This window comes from Poecilia mexicana, unplaced genomic scaffold (assembly GCF_051168715.1).
Source record: "Poecilia mexicana isolate PSO_F unplaced genomic scaffold, ASM5116871v1 scaffold_18, whole genome shotgun sequence".
NCBI lineage: Eukaryota > Metazoa > Chordata > Actinopteri > Cyprinodontiformes > Poeciliidae > Poecilia > Poecilia mexicana.
In genome coordinates this window covers 14,271,255-14,289,733 of record NW_028263387.1, presented here as the reverse complement: position 1 = coordinate 14,289,733, position 18,479 = coordinate 14,271,255, and the positions used below count along the sequence as shown (strand labels likewise).

The 18,479-nt window shown below is 40.4% G+C and overlaps 1 protein-coding gene across 4 annotated transcripts in view; it reads right to left on the bottom strand.

Annotated features, from left to right (window-relative positions):
• The window catches only part of rbpms (RNA binding protein, mRNA processing factor), a 43,167-nt gene extending 34,093 nt beyond the window's left edge, over window positions 1–9,074 (bottom strand). For all 4 annotated transcript variants that reach the window (XR_015766274.1, XR_015766275.1, XR_015766273.1 and 1 more), the window contains exon 1: window positions 8,558–9,074. Coding sequence is in view for 1 of the 4 variants with exons in the window: in XM_088016260.1 (XP_087872386.1) it covers window positions 8,558–8,620 (63 nt within the window). In the remaining 3 variants the exon portion in view is untranslated. The remainder of the gene's footprint in view (window positions 1–8,557) is intronic.
• Window positions 9,075–18,479: the final 9,405 nt, after the last annotated feature.

Below are 18,479 nucleotides of genomic sequence, written 5' to 3'. Positions count from 1 at the left end.
CATTTGTCAAATCTTTATCATCGTCTGTCACAGTCTGTTAACCAGAACCGTTAGTTTCTGACTTAGGCGTGTTACACTCTTATTGATTCACTATCAGTACCAGAGGTTTGTTTGTGTTTTGATTTACATTTATTTGCAGAAATCGCAAGAGATCCTCTAATTATAATTTATATATTAGTTTGGAATGTTTGTCATTCACCATGTGCCATAATACTGCTAAAATAAACATTAAAATTCGAGCCTTTTAATAGAGTAGAAAAAATAGGGTTAGAGAACACAGCCACACGCAAAACGTTCTATTTTAACAGTTAATATGCACATTATACCGTAACATGCATTAACACACAGCGTGGAAAGCCCATTTGGCTCTAACGCAGAAGCTAATATCCATGGTCTTTCTTGCCTCTGTCCCTGAGAGTACAGAAAATCACTGGAGAGGAAAATGATTGGCGCTCATGGATTGACTGCTTCTCAAACGACAACCAATAGCGTGTCAAGTAGCACCCAGGTGTTTCAGCTTAGCAAGCTGCATTTTAGATGGGCCTGATGAAAATATTCACAAACAGGCAGATGTTCTGCAAATACAGAGTTACCTTCCGCAGAAAACTCCACAAGTAGTGAACTGCGATTTGGCGGGGGTCCACTGTATAAATTTTACTTTTCTGTAAGCAAAGAAAATGTGCACGGTCCTTATTTCAGCCAGCTGGCCTGCAGTGTGCACCAACGGAGTGAGTAGCTTCATCTTCCATTCCTTAAATTCATCTGAAACCACAGGAATAGCATGAAGGATAATGGCGGCGTGTTTCTTTTTATTATTGGACTTTTTCAGACCAAGAAGAAAGAAGGTCATCATAACCTCAAATAGATTATCAAATAGATCAAGCATTTCAAGGCTAACTATAAATATAAATAACTATAAATATTTGCCAATAACTCTTGAGGTGCTGGAGCTAATGTAGGCTTTGGTTGTACTTCAAATTGAATATACGCTGGTAAGATCATGTGATCAGAAAAAAGAGGAGGGAGAGTTGTCAGTCATCGGCACGCCGTTTCCTTCCGGTCGGAGTCCCTCCTCAACTTCCACAAGCCAAAACCAGCCCCTGATCTCAACATCTTTCACCCTGCAGCCCGATAAAGGATAAGGGGGTACGTCCACCGGGACATAAATAGGGGCAAGCAGGATGGAAACGACGGGAGTAGACAGCTCGGCAAATTATAAACGGTGCCAGGGTGGAGCGAGGGAAAGTGGGAGGAAACGGCAAGAGAACAAGATAAAGGCAGAGACAGGGGAGAAAAAGGGTGGGACAAAGAAAAGACGGGAGGGAAGGAAACAGAGGGCAAGGGAGATAAAAAGCAGCGGCAGAGGATGGATGAATGGAGGGAAGAAATTAGATGAAATAGCGAGTCTGAGAAAGAGTAATGAACATAAAAAGAATCTCAATAGCAGGTGTGAAGACTGAGAGCATACACTCCACGCTGTGAGGCGGATAATTATAGCCCGTGAGTGAGTAATATTTAGTAAAGCTGACAGTATGACAAAGGACGGTAAAATGTCTCACACATCTAGGGAAAAAGTTCGCACTTCCTCCATCACAGCGCAGTTTCATCATATCATTAACTACGAAACAAACTGAGATCCGACAGCCGAGGTCTTTTAGGGGAATCAGCACCAAATATATTGTATATATATATAAATATATATTAATCTGAGAAGAAAAAGTGGGAGACAAGTAACAGTACTATAAATATATATGTATGTTTTTTTTTTTATTCTCACATCTGTCCTGACGACACTCTGCTTTCTTGTTGTCTTTTCAAATACCTCTTGTCACGCTGCTGACAAATGGCTAAGATAAGATGACAATTCCCCACAGGCTTTTATAAATAAACTCCATCCCCTCTGACTGTCAGACTGAGCAAGGTTTTATGGTTTCTGTGTGGCAGTAAAGGTGGCTTGTTGACGTCTATATTGCCCTCACCTGACTCAGGGTTTTGTTCTTCTTATTTGTTTTTTGTAATATTGTGTTTTTATGTCTTCCTTGAATTGTCGCAGGCTGGGGCTACTGTAGATCCTTTGTCCGGTCAGATTCTCCGTCCGTTCGCACCCCATCGTGCCGACCCCTCCTCCCTCAGGTAACGTTTCATGTCACAGAGAGTTAGCGTATCGCCGTGCCCTTTTCATAGATACATGCACACGCACACGGATCACACGCATCCCCAACGCCGCCACCGCGCTGCCCATGGAGCTTCTCCAGCAGCGAGACTCACCCCGCCCCACAACCTAAGAACAACAACAACAAAAAAAAAAAAGGTCACGCTTGCTGCCCACATGACCTGCTATGTTGAAGAGGATACCTGAAGCAGGCCAAGCACAACTCAATTACACCCCGAGGGGGTGGGGGGGAAGACGCACCACGTTCGCTGAATTCGTTTGTGCAATATTCCCCGTAACTTTGAGAACATTCAACAGGTATTAAGGGGGTTCAAGGACCGTACTTAGCAGGACTTTTACATCTGTGATCTTTTCTGTCCAGAAACTGAAGCTTGGCACATCGACCCGGTAATCGGGTTTCATCTTAAGCAGACATAAGACATAGAGAGGCGAACCAACAACAAACAGGTGAAAGGCCAAGCCGACAGTTGGCTGGCAGAGATCAGATGCACTTCATATTCTCCATTTGCCTTTTCCATCCTCCTCCGTTTCTCCACTGACTGTCAGAATACAGTGAAAGAGGCCAAGAAGAAGCCGTAATGTCTTTTCTGTTCCAACACGCCGTCGAGAATCCAAAGATGTTTAATGAAATCCAGTCAAACTCCTTAAATCAGCCGATCAGTTTGTCTCTGGCTGATACTGATTAATCTGGTCCAGGTATTCTTTTTAAGTCGATTCTCATTCTGTTTATTGTTAAATACAAAGTTTCTCATGCAAACTTTTTTGAAATATGTAAAGCCACCGCTACCATAAAAAAAAACACACATACTGCCAGTTCTCTGATATAGGGAGTGGTTAGAAGTGAACCAGCAGAAAATGAAGGAATTACAAGATTGTCACCGTTAATCTTTCATCAAAGCATATGAACCTAACTTTTATCATTTTTAATAAACTCAAAACAGAGCAAAGCTCAGCAAGCTGTTAACTGATGTACTACTTGACGAAAAAAAGCTTTTACCAACATAAGTTGTAAAATATATATATATATATATATATATATATATATATATATATTTACCTGCTTATTTGGAAAAACTTGTATAAATAAAGGTCTTGTGTTACCTTTGCTCATTAGTAAGGTATCAATTAAAGACAAAACCCACAAAAATAATGTAAAAAATTGCTCCTATATACTAAGGTACTCTAAGGTTTAAATACATTACACCTTCAAAACTGCAATAAATTTTAAAAAATAAATAAAAAGGATGAGGTTTGAACTGCTTTTAGAAGTTGGTCAAAGTATAAAAATCTTCCTTCCATTGTATAAAATGTCAATAAAGTGCTGCCCCTCCCCCACATACTGCTGCTACCTGGCAGTAAATTGGTACTGGTAAGAAGCTAAAGGAGTAACACTTATTATATCAAAAATTATTTTACACAAGGTAAACAACAAGCATCTTATCACCATTTAGTTAAATAGTCTGACTAGTTAACAAGCCAAAACAAAACTATTATTCCAGCTCTCTATAAAGAGAAAAACAAAACAATAGGGATAAAATCCCCCCCCCCCAAAAAAAAACAAAACAACAAATGATACTGATAGTGTACCTATGACTAGAGCTGCACTGATTTCCAGCTTTACTTGAGATCTGATTGGTTACAATTTTTCTGAGTTACGAACTATAGTAAGACAAAGAAATCTGCTATAAGTACTTTTACTTTGACAAAAGGACGTTTAGTAGTGATGGAGAAAACTGGTTGATTCCAGTATCTTTCTCGTGGATTGGTGCATCATAACTACAACCAGAAGTAATGTCACATTTGTTTAAGCTGAATTCGGTAGATCTGTTTTCCGTAAATAAACAAAAAGGTACAGTTGTTGGAAGTTTTTGCATTAACTGAAAACTGGCTGTTTGAATTTATTTGAGGGTCTTTTACCATCAGAGTATCATACAGGCATCAGTCCCACCATTTACCATCATCTATGAATAGGTTTTTTTGGCTGCCAAGTGAACGATGTCTCCACTTTATTTACTTTGTTTCCTCTGCTTGCCCTTTGTCTTTAAATGTCACCTTTCTGTTAACATTAAAGTGTGTTGAAGTCTCAGCGTGCATAAATAATCGGTCCCCATTATAAATAAGCGAACACGCATGCCATATCTCTCTATCGAACCCTTGTCATATCAGATTAATACAAGTCCCCTTTAGGGTCCGACCCAGACGTCTTGTCCAAAAAAGGTCTGGAAACCGGCCGCGGTCGAAACGTATCTCTGACAGTTACCAGCGTGTCACCTCAACTTCATCAGCAGCCGAGTGCTGCTAAACGTGAAAGCATCCAGAACACCTGATAATCGTGCTTATCGCAGGCAGCTCTCCAGATTAGATGCTGCAGGGGCCCGAAACCCCTCCACCCCCACACGCCTCCTCCTGCATACCTCGCCAGCAGCCAGACCATGTTTGGTGAGCGCCGGTGCACGCAAGATAAACGTTAAGCATCGTCGACGGCGTGCGAGGTTGAGCAACGGAGCCGAGCTCGCAGCAGCAGTGCTTTGCTGGTGCGAATCAGTGATCCATTGAGGCGCAGGCTGTGCAAGAGCGGGGAGGGAGGGCGTGATGTTGTTCAGCATGTGAGAGTCACACCAGCCGGGCTGCTGAACTTTGCCTCTCATAAGGTTACAGTTTACAGTTGGGCAGTTAGGATTCAAGGAAAGGGAAATTTTAAAAAAAACGACGCAGAGAAAGCCCCAACTCGCGTTACTCTTTGCCTTGCTGTACAAACATCTACATCTCTCTGCACACTTGTGAACAAGTGGAAAAAACAACGACCCGAACCTCTTTCCTCCCTCCCATCCTCCCCCCTCCGCAGCTCAAACAACACAAATCATTAGAGCAAAGACAAAGTGGGGCTGTCCAACCTTATGTTAATTCGTCCAAGTGAATGTAAGTCTCGGCCAGTCTGGACCAGATCCAAACATTTCTACAACATTAGATTCCTCTGGCCATTACTCTCCCCGTCTCTGTGTCTGCCTTTCACACAGACAGTCCTCGTCTGGCGGCGCAGCCCGTCGACAGCACGGAATTTCAATTTCGAAAGAGTCCAGATATTTATCAAACAAACGGTACGAGGCGGGGGAAAAAACAAACGTTTTCATCAGAAATGCTGTAATAACGACTCTCTGTTATTCAGTCGGGAATATTTCATACTATATCAGAAAGCAAATCATCACAGGTCAAGGTCATAATATCTGAGAGTGTGCGGTCAAAATTTTAATTACAACTGCAAAAATAGCAGCGAAAGTTCACTTTACAAGAGCAGCTGCAAATCGTTACTAATGTTTCAGCTCCAAGTCAAAGATATGACATGAATGCAGGATGAGCTGATGACTAGGAATCAAATGTAGGTTTTAAAGGTCCTGCTTGGAGTCAAAATGCACAAAATTCTGATGTAATTTAACGTTAAGAGCTTTTTATCACTCTTGTTTCAATTTTATTTTCTGGAAACAAAAATGCGTAATGTTTTGTCCATTTCGTCTGTTGAAGTTGGTGATAGACCAATTGATTGGTTGACAAACTAAACTTGTCCATTTCCATTAAACTCCTGGGCCTCTGAGACCTGAGAGTCAATCTACCTGCTGCTGAAGATCAGAACTGGCTGATTTTTCTTGATCTGCTTTTTTTTTTTACCTTATTCTTCAAAGGCACTTAGACCACAACTCCCATCAATTCTGGTGGAAAAACGCATCAACAAACAGCAAATACTTTAACGCACTTCTTCAAGTCTACCACAAACCAAAATAAATTTCATGTTATAGGCTTTGATGTACAAATGGGGAATTCTTGCTGCTCCTTCAATTTCTTTTAATTCAACATTTTGACCTCTGTCAAGGAAACTGCAGCATATTTTATCGTTACACTGTTTTTTATATGCTACAATTAAAAAGAAAAAAAATCCAGATTAGTCAAAATCTAAATTCGGTGTCGGTCAGAAAAAGCCTGATCGCTGCATCTTTATACAAAACCGACGATAAAATAGATACATCTCTATGTTATTTGAATTTTATGTCAAATTTAGACAAGGATATAACAAAACCTTTATTCTTGTCTATTACAACTACACATGTATCCTTTGTAAAAAAAAAAAAATAAGCATCCCCCCACAGTGGGAGGGTACTACATCTGTCATAGTGTAATCTTTGGTGTGTGGTTTTCTATAATTCAAATAATTATAGGACCTGGAACCAGATTATTTGTTAAACAGGCCACAGGCACAGATTCCCATCATTAAAAAAAACAAAAAAAAACAGTATATATTCTAATACCCAAACATTATATTACGTAAAAGAGTTCAAACTGAAAGAGAAAACTAATCAAAAAATAAATAGCAATTAGCATAAGAATTGGCATTGGTACTGGCAATTAAGAAATACCTAATTGGTACATGTCCAATTAAATGGACAAATTCTCAATATTTTCAGGACCAAACTGCCACTGACTCAAGGCAATAAGCTGTTTGCTTAAATACACACGTTTGTTTGGTATATTTGAATTTGACAGTATTCAGGATAGAACTGAACTGCCTTCACTGTTACGGATTGTACTGGAAGGAACTGCATTGATTACAATTGAATTTGGACCGACTTGGATTGTAAATAATCAGCCGCGAATTGACCTGCTTGTCCTGTAAAGTGACATCTGTTGCCACATAAATAAACTAAGCTGAATTGAGTATGTTTTGAATTAAAAAATGGCTGTGACTTCAACTAGCAGAGATAGAACCGCGTCCCAGAAGACGACCTGTCAAACAATCCGATTCACGAGGTCAGAAAGACTCAGACTGAACTTCTTAATTTCTCATCCTCTACCTCATCCGAGAAGTGCATAAACAAAAACTCCCTGCATCTGTAGAAACCCTTCCGAGCTCGGGACCCAATATGGCATTACATCAGTCCGGGGCATGTTTGGCTATTCAGTTACAAACTGACGAGCCTTAATCAGATTTACTCCAAATATCTAACATAATCTGATACACCTTTTCTTGCAAGCTTGAAAATAACAATCCCTGTCCTTTGAACGGAGACACATCTGTGCCAAAAGCAAAGACGTACACAACCAACCTAATCGGAGACATTGCTGAACCAGACCGCGCAGCGTTTACAGAAACTGGACCATCATCTTATGTTTATTAGAAAAGATTATCTCACATTTTTTCCCCAACAAACAGTTCTGCTGTGCTTAGATGGAGGAGGCAACTGTAATGCAACAAAGACTTATTGCCTGCATGTTGCAGCAGCAGTTGTTTGAACTTCAATGACTCCTCTGTGCTTCTCTGAACTCTGATTCGCTTTGGCTCAGAATCGCTTTTATAGTTGTGTTTAGAGGTCCAAACTTCCTGTTATTATTATTACCATTGCAAAATGTTTACATAAACATTGTCTCGGTTATCTAGGGGCAAAAATGTGAGCAATTTGTTGAAAACAAATACATATAAAAGCATATGAAATAAACACAGCTCTAAAATGTTATTGAATTAAGCTAGTTTTGTTTTTCCATGTCTAAAAGATTAAAAACCTAAAACCATCAGCAACAAGAGGCTTAAAATTGGTTCATTTTTTTTTTTGCAACCATACTAGGAGGCTCTGCTTCATGTCTACACCTCTGTGTTTATTCATTAAAAAACAAATATAAATGAAGAAACACATCTAAAATAAATACACCTAAAGTTTTGATGAATTTGGACTAAACTATTTTTTTTAAGCATTTAATTTTCATCTCATTGTTAGCCTGATGTAAAAGCACTAATTACCAAATGCAGGAAGTGAGATTTGCAAGATTATGTGTAGATGGTACAGGCAATTAGATATTCTCACTTTTTCCTCTTTTTTTTTTTTGCCGTCAATATAGAATGAAATAAAATACCCGAGCTGAAAACTCATCATTACTATATATGGACAGTGACGTCATGAACTGAAGCAAAAACTTTGCGAGGACAGGTTGAGGTGTGGACAGAGCAGAGCATGAAAAGCTGCGTCTAATTTCAGTTTTTCTCTCTGCTAGTCATTTCCTGAGCTCGTCATTTTACTTGTGAAAATAAAGTCCAACCAACTTTACATTTCTGCTTTCACGCCAAATAATCAGCTGTTTGTCTTTGTGTTTTCAGTAAAGAATAGAAGAATAACGAGGGGGGGGGGGGGGACTACTCGCGTCAGGAGGGTCTGGTGAAACTTTTACGAGTTTATAGAAACTCCGAAGTGAAGTGAAGCAGTTCAGACACTTTCGGACAATCAGGCTAAAAAAAAAAAAAAAAAAAAGTGGAAATTCCCAGAGGAAGCAGCTCGAACCTGATTATTAAGCGTTTTAAAAAAAAAGCAGCAGCTCCTGAGCTCCAGGTACGCTGGTTATACATACCTCCTCTTCGTGGTTGGTGAATTCACTCTGCTCGTTTTCCTTCTCGATTTTGTTGTTATTCATTCTGAGTCGGACTCTTTGTTGTTTTTCCTCACTCGGAAGCTCGTCTTCTTTTTTTTTTTTTTTTTTTCTTGTTTCGCTTTGCTCGTCTCCTTCCTCCACAAATTAAATTAAAAAGCACCCTCCGACTGGACCCGAGCCTTTGGTTCTTCCCTTTAGTTCGGAGACATTAATGATTTGCCTTGTTTGTATTATTCAATCAAAAGGAGTCGGTTCAGCTGTGAGCGGCGTGTGTGTCTGGGCGCTCGGATATTCCCCTCAGCATTCCCTGGAAAGCTTCTCCGCAGGGCTCCTCTTGTTGCTGTTTCCCCCCCGAAAATGAAATACAGTTTAATGTTGAGCGAAGCGCGCCGCAGGGCAAACTTCTCTCCCCATCCCAACGTCCGTCCCTCCGCGCGGAAGGAGGCGAGGGAGGACGGAGAGGGAGGGGTTTTCTGGGTGGGGTAGAGGGCTGGAGGATGCGCCGCAGCGGCGTTTATGGAGGTTTTATCCACCGCTGGAAGAGCTACAGCGGCAGGGGGAGAAACAAAAATCTGCATCCATCACCTTTTGGACCAGCTGGATGTTATTTTAGTGACTGAAACATTCCTGAAATATTCTCCTAAGGCGCTGGCTTATGTGGTTATTTATTTTTATTTTTTTATCTGACTGCCTGCACAAATTGCTGAGTCGAGGGGGTTGTGGACAAAAGGGGCGACAAAATTCTTGCTTCTGTTTGTCTCCTTGCGAATGTTGCGAACTTCTTTTGAACTTGAGTTTTTTTTTTTTTTTTTTTTCATGTTACAGCCACAAACCAAACTTCAATGGATTGTCCCGACGGCTACTGCAATGGTTATAAAGTAGTGCAACACTGTGCACACGACTCCGAAAGAGTTAAATTAACATCAATTTTGAAAAGGACCAAAGAGAGTCGGCATAGTGTTGATTTAACTCTGCAGAATTTGCTGTGTGAATAGGAAGAACGTGGCAACAAATAAAAAATATGAAAAAAAAAAAGAAAACACATCATAATTCAATACTTTATACAGCCACCATCGTACAACTTTGAGTCTTTTGTGATACAGGCTTCAGCTATCTGGAAGCTGAAATTTTGACCAATGACCATCTTGATTTGATAAGTATGGACTTTAACTGGGCCATCCTGACACATAAATGCTCTTTGATCTGTTGTGTCAAACTCATTTTCATTTTGGGCCACAACAATATAATAAATGTTCAAAAAGGTGATAGAATGTATTATTAAACGGACCTGGTAAGAAACAATTAAAATATTACAGGTTTCTCTGTATTCAACGGTATTAAGTAATATTTATCTCTTCACATTGATGGAATTCAGCAATACATAAATAGACACTGATTTGACTTGACTCATAAAATAATACTGAAGCACACAAGTCTCAAAGTTCGACTGAAATAGTTATGGTGGCCTGGATCTTCCCCAAGGTTCTCGGGTTTGACACGTGATCTAAACCGTCCTAAAAGGGAGAAGATCGAACTGATTAATTTATGTTCTCCTCTTGGTTACCTTCACAACTTTACTCACTCTCTGATTTCCTGTATCTTCTTCCTCTTTACAACTAAGGAAAGTGAAGATCAATCAAAATTTGGCCTTTACTTTCATTTTACCAAGTACCTGGCATGCCGAGGTGAGTGAATCTTCATCACTGGAGACATCATAGGGATGTTAGATTTAGTAATGTTGTTGTTGGGTCATTGCTGCAGTATCTGAGATACAGCTGTGTCAAGCGGTTAGCTGTGTGTGGTATGCATGACATAGTGAGCGGTAGCGATCAAGACACAAATTTTACTTATTTTAAATCAGTAGTAGCCTCATATATCTGCTGATCAAAATAGGAAAGAACAGTATCAGAGGTCGTGTAAGGTGACGTCAGAGCCTCATAGCATAATGACAAATACAAATACAATAGGTTGACAGGAATGTTAAGTTAAAGATAATGTTAAATCAACCAGATAAACCTTAGCTTATTGTGGTTTCCCCCAACATACTGCAATGATCCAAATAAAAACACATGTAAAATATATCAGAAAATACATAATAGTACATTTATTTAGGGCTTTTTCCACATTTCAACATATTTGCCCAGAAGTATGAAGATGGCTATAAGCCTAAAAGTTATTTTGACTGTGACTTTTGCTGTTATGATACTTGTCTGTTCCAGCAGGTTCAGGCTAGGAGCTTGTAAGAGTTTCAACTTTACCTTCAGGAAATTGGAGTATTATGAAAAACTGCAGTTTGCTTTATTGATTCTTAGTTGTTTTTTTGTACTGTAGGCATGACTTTCTCAACAAAAGCAATCAAACTTTATGCAAACTCCGCAGTAGCCTGTTTAAAGAGTGACTTATTTTTTTTTTACCACACCTAAATGTGGTGATTGTCTAACCTTTAACTAGGCTGCATGACAGCGTTCATCATGAATATGGCATCATGAGACAAGTTGTCACCCAGTAGCACAATGTGCTACCTCAGCGTCTTTGAAATGCAGTATTCAGCATAATCCATCATCAGTAAAGAAGAAAACGTCAGTAGACACAAACAACCATCAGCCTAATTGTTTAATGCGTTTCATGTGTGTTCATCGTCTCAAACCGTTAAGTGGCGTCTCGTTTCTTGTCGGGCACCGCTAATCTCCTCGATTCCTTTTGCATTTCAGGTTGGTCGTCGCAAGCGAGACCTGGAGAACCTGCGAGGTGTTTAGAAAGCCTTACTCGTGGTAATCCCGCCACGTGAGCTCACCTAAGTCTGTTTGATTTATGATTTCTGAGTGCAGAAGCAGCCAGGCCCCTGGAGCCGTGGAAGCGACGTCTCAACCCAGCGGCAGAGATGAGAAAACACTGTAAAGTTTACAGGCGCGCCTGTTACAGCCTACACAGCAAAAGGCGCAAACAAAACAGCCTTTAACAGCAGCCATCAGGTGACAAGGCACCTTCAAACACTCCCCAATATCAAAACATTTATTTTGAGCAGCTGCCTCGCTCAGTGTTCTGCGAGTTAAAGTTCGAGAGCTGACAGTAGTTCTTGACTATACGTTTAGGTGACATTTATTACACGGGACAGACGCTCGCTTCGTTTGACAGCCGGCACTGAAAAACAGGAAGAAAAAAAAAAAAAAGTCAGGGTTTTTTTTTTTTTTTTTGCTGCACTTGCACCTCAAAAAGGAACAAGGAAGGAGGAAAATGTAGTCGCCGTGGCTCAGTCTTCTTGGATATTTCTCCTCTTTGCTCCTCCCCAATCATGTCTATATCAATTACACCTCATCTGAAGCGTGCACAACGAAGAAGGGACATGGCAGAGTCTTTTTATGCTGATGAGAGGCAGTTGGGGATGATGGGAAGGAGGGAGGCTGTCGGAGTCTTCGAAGCAGATAAAAATGGAAATCTTCCCCCGTTTGCCGTTCACCACCGCGCTATCAAAGCTTCCTGCTGGAGTCTGGGGAGCAACGCGGGGGAGGAGAGGTGGAGAGAGTGGGGGAGATGTCCCAGCTGTGTTTGACAGGTCTCAGAGCTGAGCTGTGTGGTCTGATGCTCAGAGAGAGAGAGAGAGAGAGGGTGGTCTCCCCCAAACCCCCGTAAAAACACACACACACACACACGGAGAAAGGGGGGGCGGAGAAAGAGGAGCAGCTAGAAGAGAGTTTGGTCACGGTGTCCTGGGTAACATGTCAGCGAGCTTTGACGAGGCCCAGCCTTACATGAAGATATCTGTGCGTTATCTGCAGTAGCTGAGCAGAGCGCAGCGTCAGTCAGGGTGCCTTCTTATTTTAGACATGACAGGGAAACAAAGGAGACCATGCATATTTTCAAAATACATTTTTAAACCGGCCCTAATTAAATTACGCTGCTGTGGTTTTAAAGGAGTCAAACCGCCTTCAAATCTTTAAAAGTACCAACTACTGCAGTTTTATTTGCTTTTTATACATTGATTTGACAAGTTTTCTTACAACACTAAGTTTTACGTTATGTGGAGCTCCACCTCAGCAGACAAACTTGACCTGGCAACCCGAAGCTCAAAAAAACCAAAAAAATGTTAGATTTGTTAAGTGTTGTGCTCAATGACCAGATTAACTACTATTAGCTACATAAAATATGACGAGAATGTATTTCTCTGCAACACTTTTGCTAACACAAGTCGTACAGCACTGTATGTGCAACCAATTTCATGAGGTGCAAGTGGTCAGAAATGAACATGAGCAGTAAAACGGGGAACAATATCAATGTATTAAAGTGTGTGGAAATCCTCCTGGATTTGGAGACTAATGTCTTACTTTCCAAAAGGCCAGTTAGAAATACATGAACAATTTCCTCTGTCAGACTCTACAGATCAAGACGCCTTTTGCTTTTGTACATGTACTGGAGTGTCTGTCAAGTATAATTTAGTTTCAGGGCCCCATCTCTTTTCTTTTTTTTTTTTTTCAGTTAACTGTAAATAAATAGTTCAACAAGGACGCAGATATGGAAGATTGAGACACAAAATCACATTCTCCAATTCTATGATCTGAATCACTGACTCACAGCTAAAAGGCCAGCTGGATATGAGCACAGAAACAAGAATCTATCATGACACATTGCCAATGTATTGACCTGCGGTGGATCCCTGAGGTTGGACGCCTGCTGTTCTTAAAGTTCACTCAGTTGGCAGTCAGATGACTCAAAAATATCTGGTCTATGCGTTAACCTTTTTTTTTTTTTTTTTTTTTTTTTGTTAAATGCCCAAGAGGCTTAGTGCTGTTCTTTAAAGAACTAACCACATCATTTATGATCATAAATTAAAACAAAAACACATGGGAGTGGGAAACTTGTCCACCATCCAGAGGTCAGCTGTAAAACAGGCAGGTCTGGCTGAGAACATGACAGCAGCTCAGCTTTTGGCAGAGAAACACTCCTTACCCTTTTAGAGGAAATGTGTGGTAAGTGTCTCTCACTGGTTTTTGAGCCAGGCCATTCCATTCTTTTCACTTACTAAAATTCAGTGTTCCTCTTTTTATGCCGTTGTGCCCTTTGATCTTCCCGTAAGATCACTAATGAGCGATTTATGGTCAGACTGACCTGCTCTAATGTGCCTTCGGAGGTTTGGTATTTCAGAGGGGAGTTTTCACGGCCAAATTTTTGTATGACAAAAAAGTTACGACAAACATTTGCTTCAAAAATTTAAGTGGTACACCTCAATGTCTCTCCGTAGCTGCGGGTCGTTTACATCCAATATAACAAGACTCTGGCAACAAGCCAGAGGATGCTTGACAGGGCATTTCATTTGCAAGATCTTCATTTCACTCTCTTTTTTTTTTTACCTACAAAAAAAAATGCTAATCTGCTAATTCAGCCTTTCTTTAACATTTTCGTTCAGATTGTCCAACATGGAAGTGAGGCCCACTGACAATCCCAATAAGCTCTGTAGACATGCAAACCTGCAATACTGTTGAAACAAAGGGAAAATAAAAGATGTCCAGTCTGTGGTTTTGCTTTGACAGGAACAAAAGATGACAAGAGAAAAGGAAAAAAAGAAAGAGAGATGTAGATATCTTGAGGATTCAGACAGCTAAACCCTCCCTGCACCACTGTTTAAGGCTCGCTGTGTTAAATTTAACTTTTTTTTTTTTCTAAAGTCCCCAACCTGCTAGAACCAAATTTGGGCTACACGGTGTTGTAGTTGTTAAGACTGATTCCTTACAGGAAGAAGAGTTTAAATTAAAGGACTTAATGGAGTTTACAATGCATACATTCTCTTCAGGCACACCCTGCCTTCCTACCACAGTCAAAGCACGTGCATGTTAGGTTAATTTGTCAAGCAAAGTGAAAGCGTGTGCATGTCCACCTGTCCAGAGTCGGCTGAGCACTGCGTTTCTCCCATTGACCTTGGGAGATGACAATAAATTATGAATTGCTGGACCCAGATTTTATGAGTACAGTCGTACCTGACTAAAGGATACATATCCAAGCTCATGGCGCAGATATTGATATTCAAACTTTAGGGGATCTGTACATCTGCGCTAATTTTTACTGCCTTTAATTAACCAAGATATTTCAGAGCGGATCAAAGTGATTTAAAATCCCCAGGCAATGCAACTGGTGTGACTTAAAACACAGGTTTAAAAAAAAAAGAAAAAAAAAAAAAAGCACTGCAGCAAACTCGAAACTCTAGTTTCTGCCAGGAAATTATTCCTCAAGAGCAAGTCAACAACCAGAACTTTGGGTCCAGCTAGAAACACGGACGTAATTGTAATGCCCGGAGATGTTAATTGCAGAAGGCTAAAAAGAAATCTGCTGTTTTCAGCAAGCCCTAATGCGCAATACTGCCTCACCAGTTCAACATGAATTCAAAACCTTGACGACACACATTTGACAAACACCAAGTTAAAGTCATCTAAAATTACGGTGCATATCCAGATACTCATATATGGAAAGAGCCACAGTGCGTATGTTGTTCAGACACACAAATAAGCGGCAACAGTTGAGCTGTCATTAGACTGTACATTAAGATTTTATGGTCCGGTGAACGGTGAGGGTTAAGCGGTGGCTAAAGGCATTGTTAAGCATGTCTCCGAGGCTTGAATTCCCAAACGCTGACACACACCCCCATGCAAAGCAATATAACGTTCTTTCTGACTGCCTGCGAGTGGCCTTAAAACATCTGAAAGCAGGTTAAAGGGAGGATATGTAAAGTCATATGTTCTCCCGTGTTGCACAGAGAAGCCAATAAAAGGTTAAAGTAAAACCAGTTCCCTGGAGTCTTTGTCCTTCTCAGCACCTTTAAGGCTCCCTGAATCATTTGCATTTGAAAGAACACGTTTGCTTTCTGCGGCTTAGTTTAGAAACATAGTAATAAATGTTATATTAACCTTTTACTTACAGCATCATAAATCTTCTGTTGCTATTTTTCATCAGCTTTTGGATAACTTTCCTGAATTCATTCTTTTATGGTATTATATCACATTGTGATCATGTCACGTTAAATTCGTCATAGTGGGCACTTTCCACATCAATTACAATTCTTTGAATCTTCTGATGGCAGATGATTATTAAACTCCCAATTTTTTTTTTTTTTTTTTTTTTAGCAAATGTTGCGTCAGTTTAATTAGCTTCACTTATTTTATAGGCTATTTACAAGAATATAAAATATTTTAAAAATGTGTTCTATTTTTTGGATGCAACACTGTTGTTTGTTATAGTCGTTTGCAAATTTTTATTTTTTGTGTGTGTGTCACTAATATCAACCTAATTCTATATTTATTTTTTTGCAAATTTAGCTGTCTTGAAGTGACTGATGCTAACTTGCGGATATGGCTTCCAATATAAAATGTTTTAAAATATGTAAGTATCCAAGGAAAATGTATATGCTGTAGTAATAACAGTCAAAAAAACATACTGTTCTAATATCATAATACTGAAAAAAACATTATTTTATTCTAATAGTCATGCACCAACATTAACTGACTGGTTTTTAAAAACATTATTCAGATAGTAGGGAAATTATATTTTGATGTGGGCATGTTTTGGAATAATATAATTAAAGATATGTTGGCAGTAATAAAGAGAATAATTATATCACCCTCACAACTCCTACATTTCCTTGATAATTAGGTGAATATTTAAAAATATCCCCTAATTATTGGTTTCAGTGAAAGATTGCCATTATTTATTGAATTTACCTTATTAGCACCTGTTATGGGACATGTCAATTTCTTTCGTATAGTTTTCAAACACGTTCGCAGCTTTTGAGTCAACATGAATATTAAAAAGTGGCATTGCTCAGATTACACAGCCTCTAATTTTACAGCAGGATTTCAAGTGAAATCTGCAAATGTGAAACCTACAGTGCGCCTTGCAGAACATATCTAGGAATCATGCCCTGTGGGAAATCTGTAGAGGGTTTCACCTTCAAAGTAGCCGGTAACTTTAGTTAAATCTTTTCCTGTAGAGCCACGCTGACTAAAAAGGCATAATATCCAGTGGTTTCTGGGTTCCTGTTGTCATGTGATTAATTATTTCTGTGGGACTGCAATGGAAATCACTGTGGCCTATAGGTCACATTTCAGTTTTAAAAGGTGGAGTGGACCTGGATGTAAAGGTCAGCTGTCAGAAAGCCTTTATCCTCCCAAAGCAACTGGTGGCCTGCGAGCAGGACGGGCTGCAGAGGAGAGCGAGCCGCTCAAAGCGCCGTAATGGCGCAACAAAGAGAGGAGAAAACTGTTTCTATGGTGAGACATTGTGGTTAAAATGCTAAAAGCTCCAGGCGCATCGTATCACCGACGGAGGTTGCAGAAACCCATTGAGCTTCTTTACCCGTTTTGTGATGAGGCAACCACAAACTTCCACGTATTCCATTTAGATTTTATGTTGGGCACCTGAAGTAGAAGAAAAGCAATGAACGTTTTTTTTTTTTTAACTATTTTCTCAAATAATGATGCACAAAAAAAAAAAATCGCAGTGAACCCCCTTCACTCTGGTACCTCTAAATAAAACTCGTTGCTGTCGACTGCCTTGAGAAGTCATGTGATTAGTCCCAGATGCGAATGATTTAATCTCAGTTGTGTTCTGAGCTTGAGGCTGGGACTTATTGATAAAGGAGGCTGAACGGAAGTGCTTCACTCTTCAGATTTCCTTTCTTCCATCTTCTAAATCCTGACTGGCGTAATATTTGCATGACCAAATCCTGAGTGATGAGTTCATGGAAAGAAAAGCAACAACCCGACCCCGACTCCCACACCCGGATGTAGAGGCGGTCTGCCTTTAAAAACCTGTCGACTAATTCAGTTTCATAACAATATAGAAACGCAGAGAAAGTAGAGTATAAATAGCTCCTTCCAAATTTAGAGCGAGCTTCTGAACTTCCTCTCAGATTCCTGGCTTGGGTTGGTATCCTCTCAGACATTTTGCCAGTGCAGATTAAAAGGCCACACAAGCGCCCCATGACGCCCTTATCACTCTGCGCATCCGTGCAACTGTGTGCAGCATCTGTCTTTCTTGTCATGCTAAAGTAAACTGAGGCTTTAGCAACAAGCTTTCCTTTCCTCTCCCCCCCTTACCACCTCCATTCCAAATTAAAACGATGAGGAGCCTAGATGTGGCCCCGGCTGCACTCCTCCGCAGAAATAATTAGCTCCCGGTTGGTGCGCGCTCCTCGTGGGACTCCACAGTGACATGTCCAAATGAGTATTGGCAGAGAGCGACACCAGCTGTGGGTCTCCGACAGAGGGAGGGGGGGACTGCTGTACTGTGGAGCGCTCTGCTCACCGAGCACGACACGATGCCCCTTAAAACCTTTGTTTTTCTTGAGCCCCTGGAAACTCTGACATTCGAACCTTCCCTGTCAGGTGTTGCAGACGGTGACACGCTGCTTTCCTTCGAGCATCCATGCTCGTCCAAATGGGCGAGTGTGTGGTACAGATGGGAGCACCACCCCAGGGAGCTTAACTCAAAAATGCAAGTCACAACCACGCCCGTGTCAATTATATATATATATATATAAAAAGAAAAGCCGTGCAGAACTCCCACAGCACCAATTTGGAGGGGGACAAATTGCCATCAAATCCACAAAAGGGGGCATCGCTGTTACACAGTAAATGCTCCTGATCAAATATACAGCAGCTCTTTGTGTCAGCTGCAGAAACTATTTGTGGATGAGAACTTCAGATAGGGATCTTTTTTAGCTAAAAAAAACCAAAACAAAACAAAACAAAACAAAAAAAACACCCATAGTCTATATTTAGTGGCATTAAAAATACCCACATATTCAGTTTGATACGACGCATCACCAGATGAAGCGAAAGATCTTAAGAAGCAGAAAGGATAAAGACTGTTGCTCAACACTGCCATCTTGTGGTGATAAAGCATAGGCCGTACAACA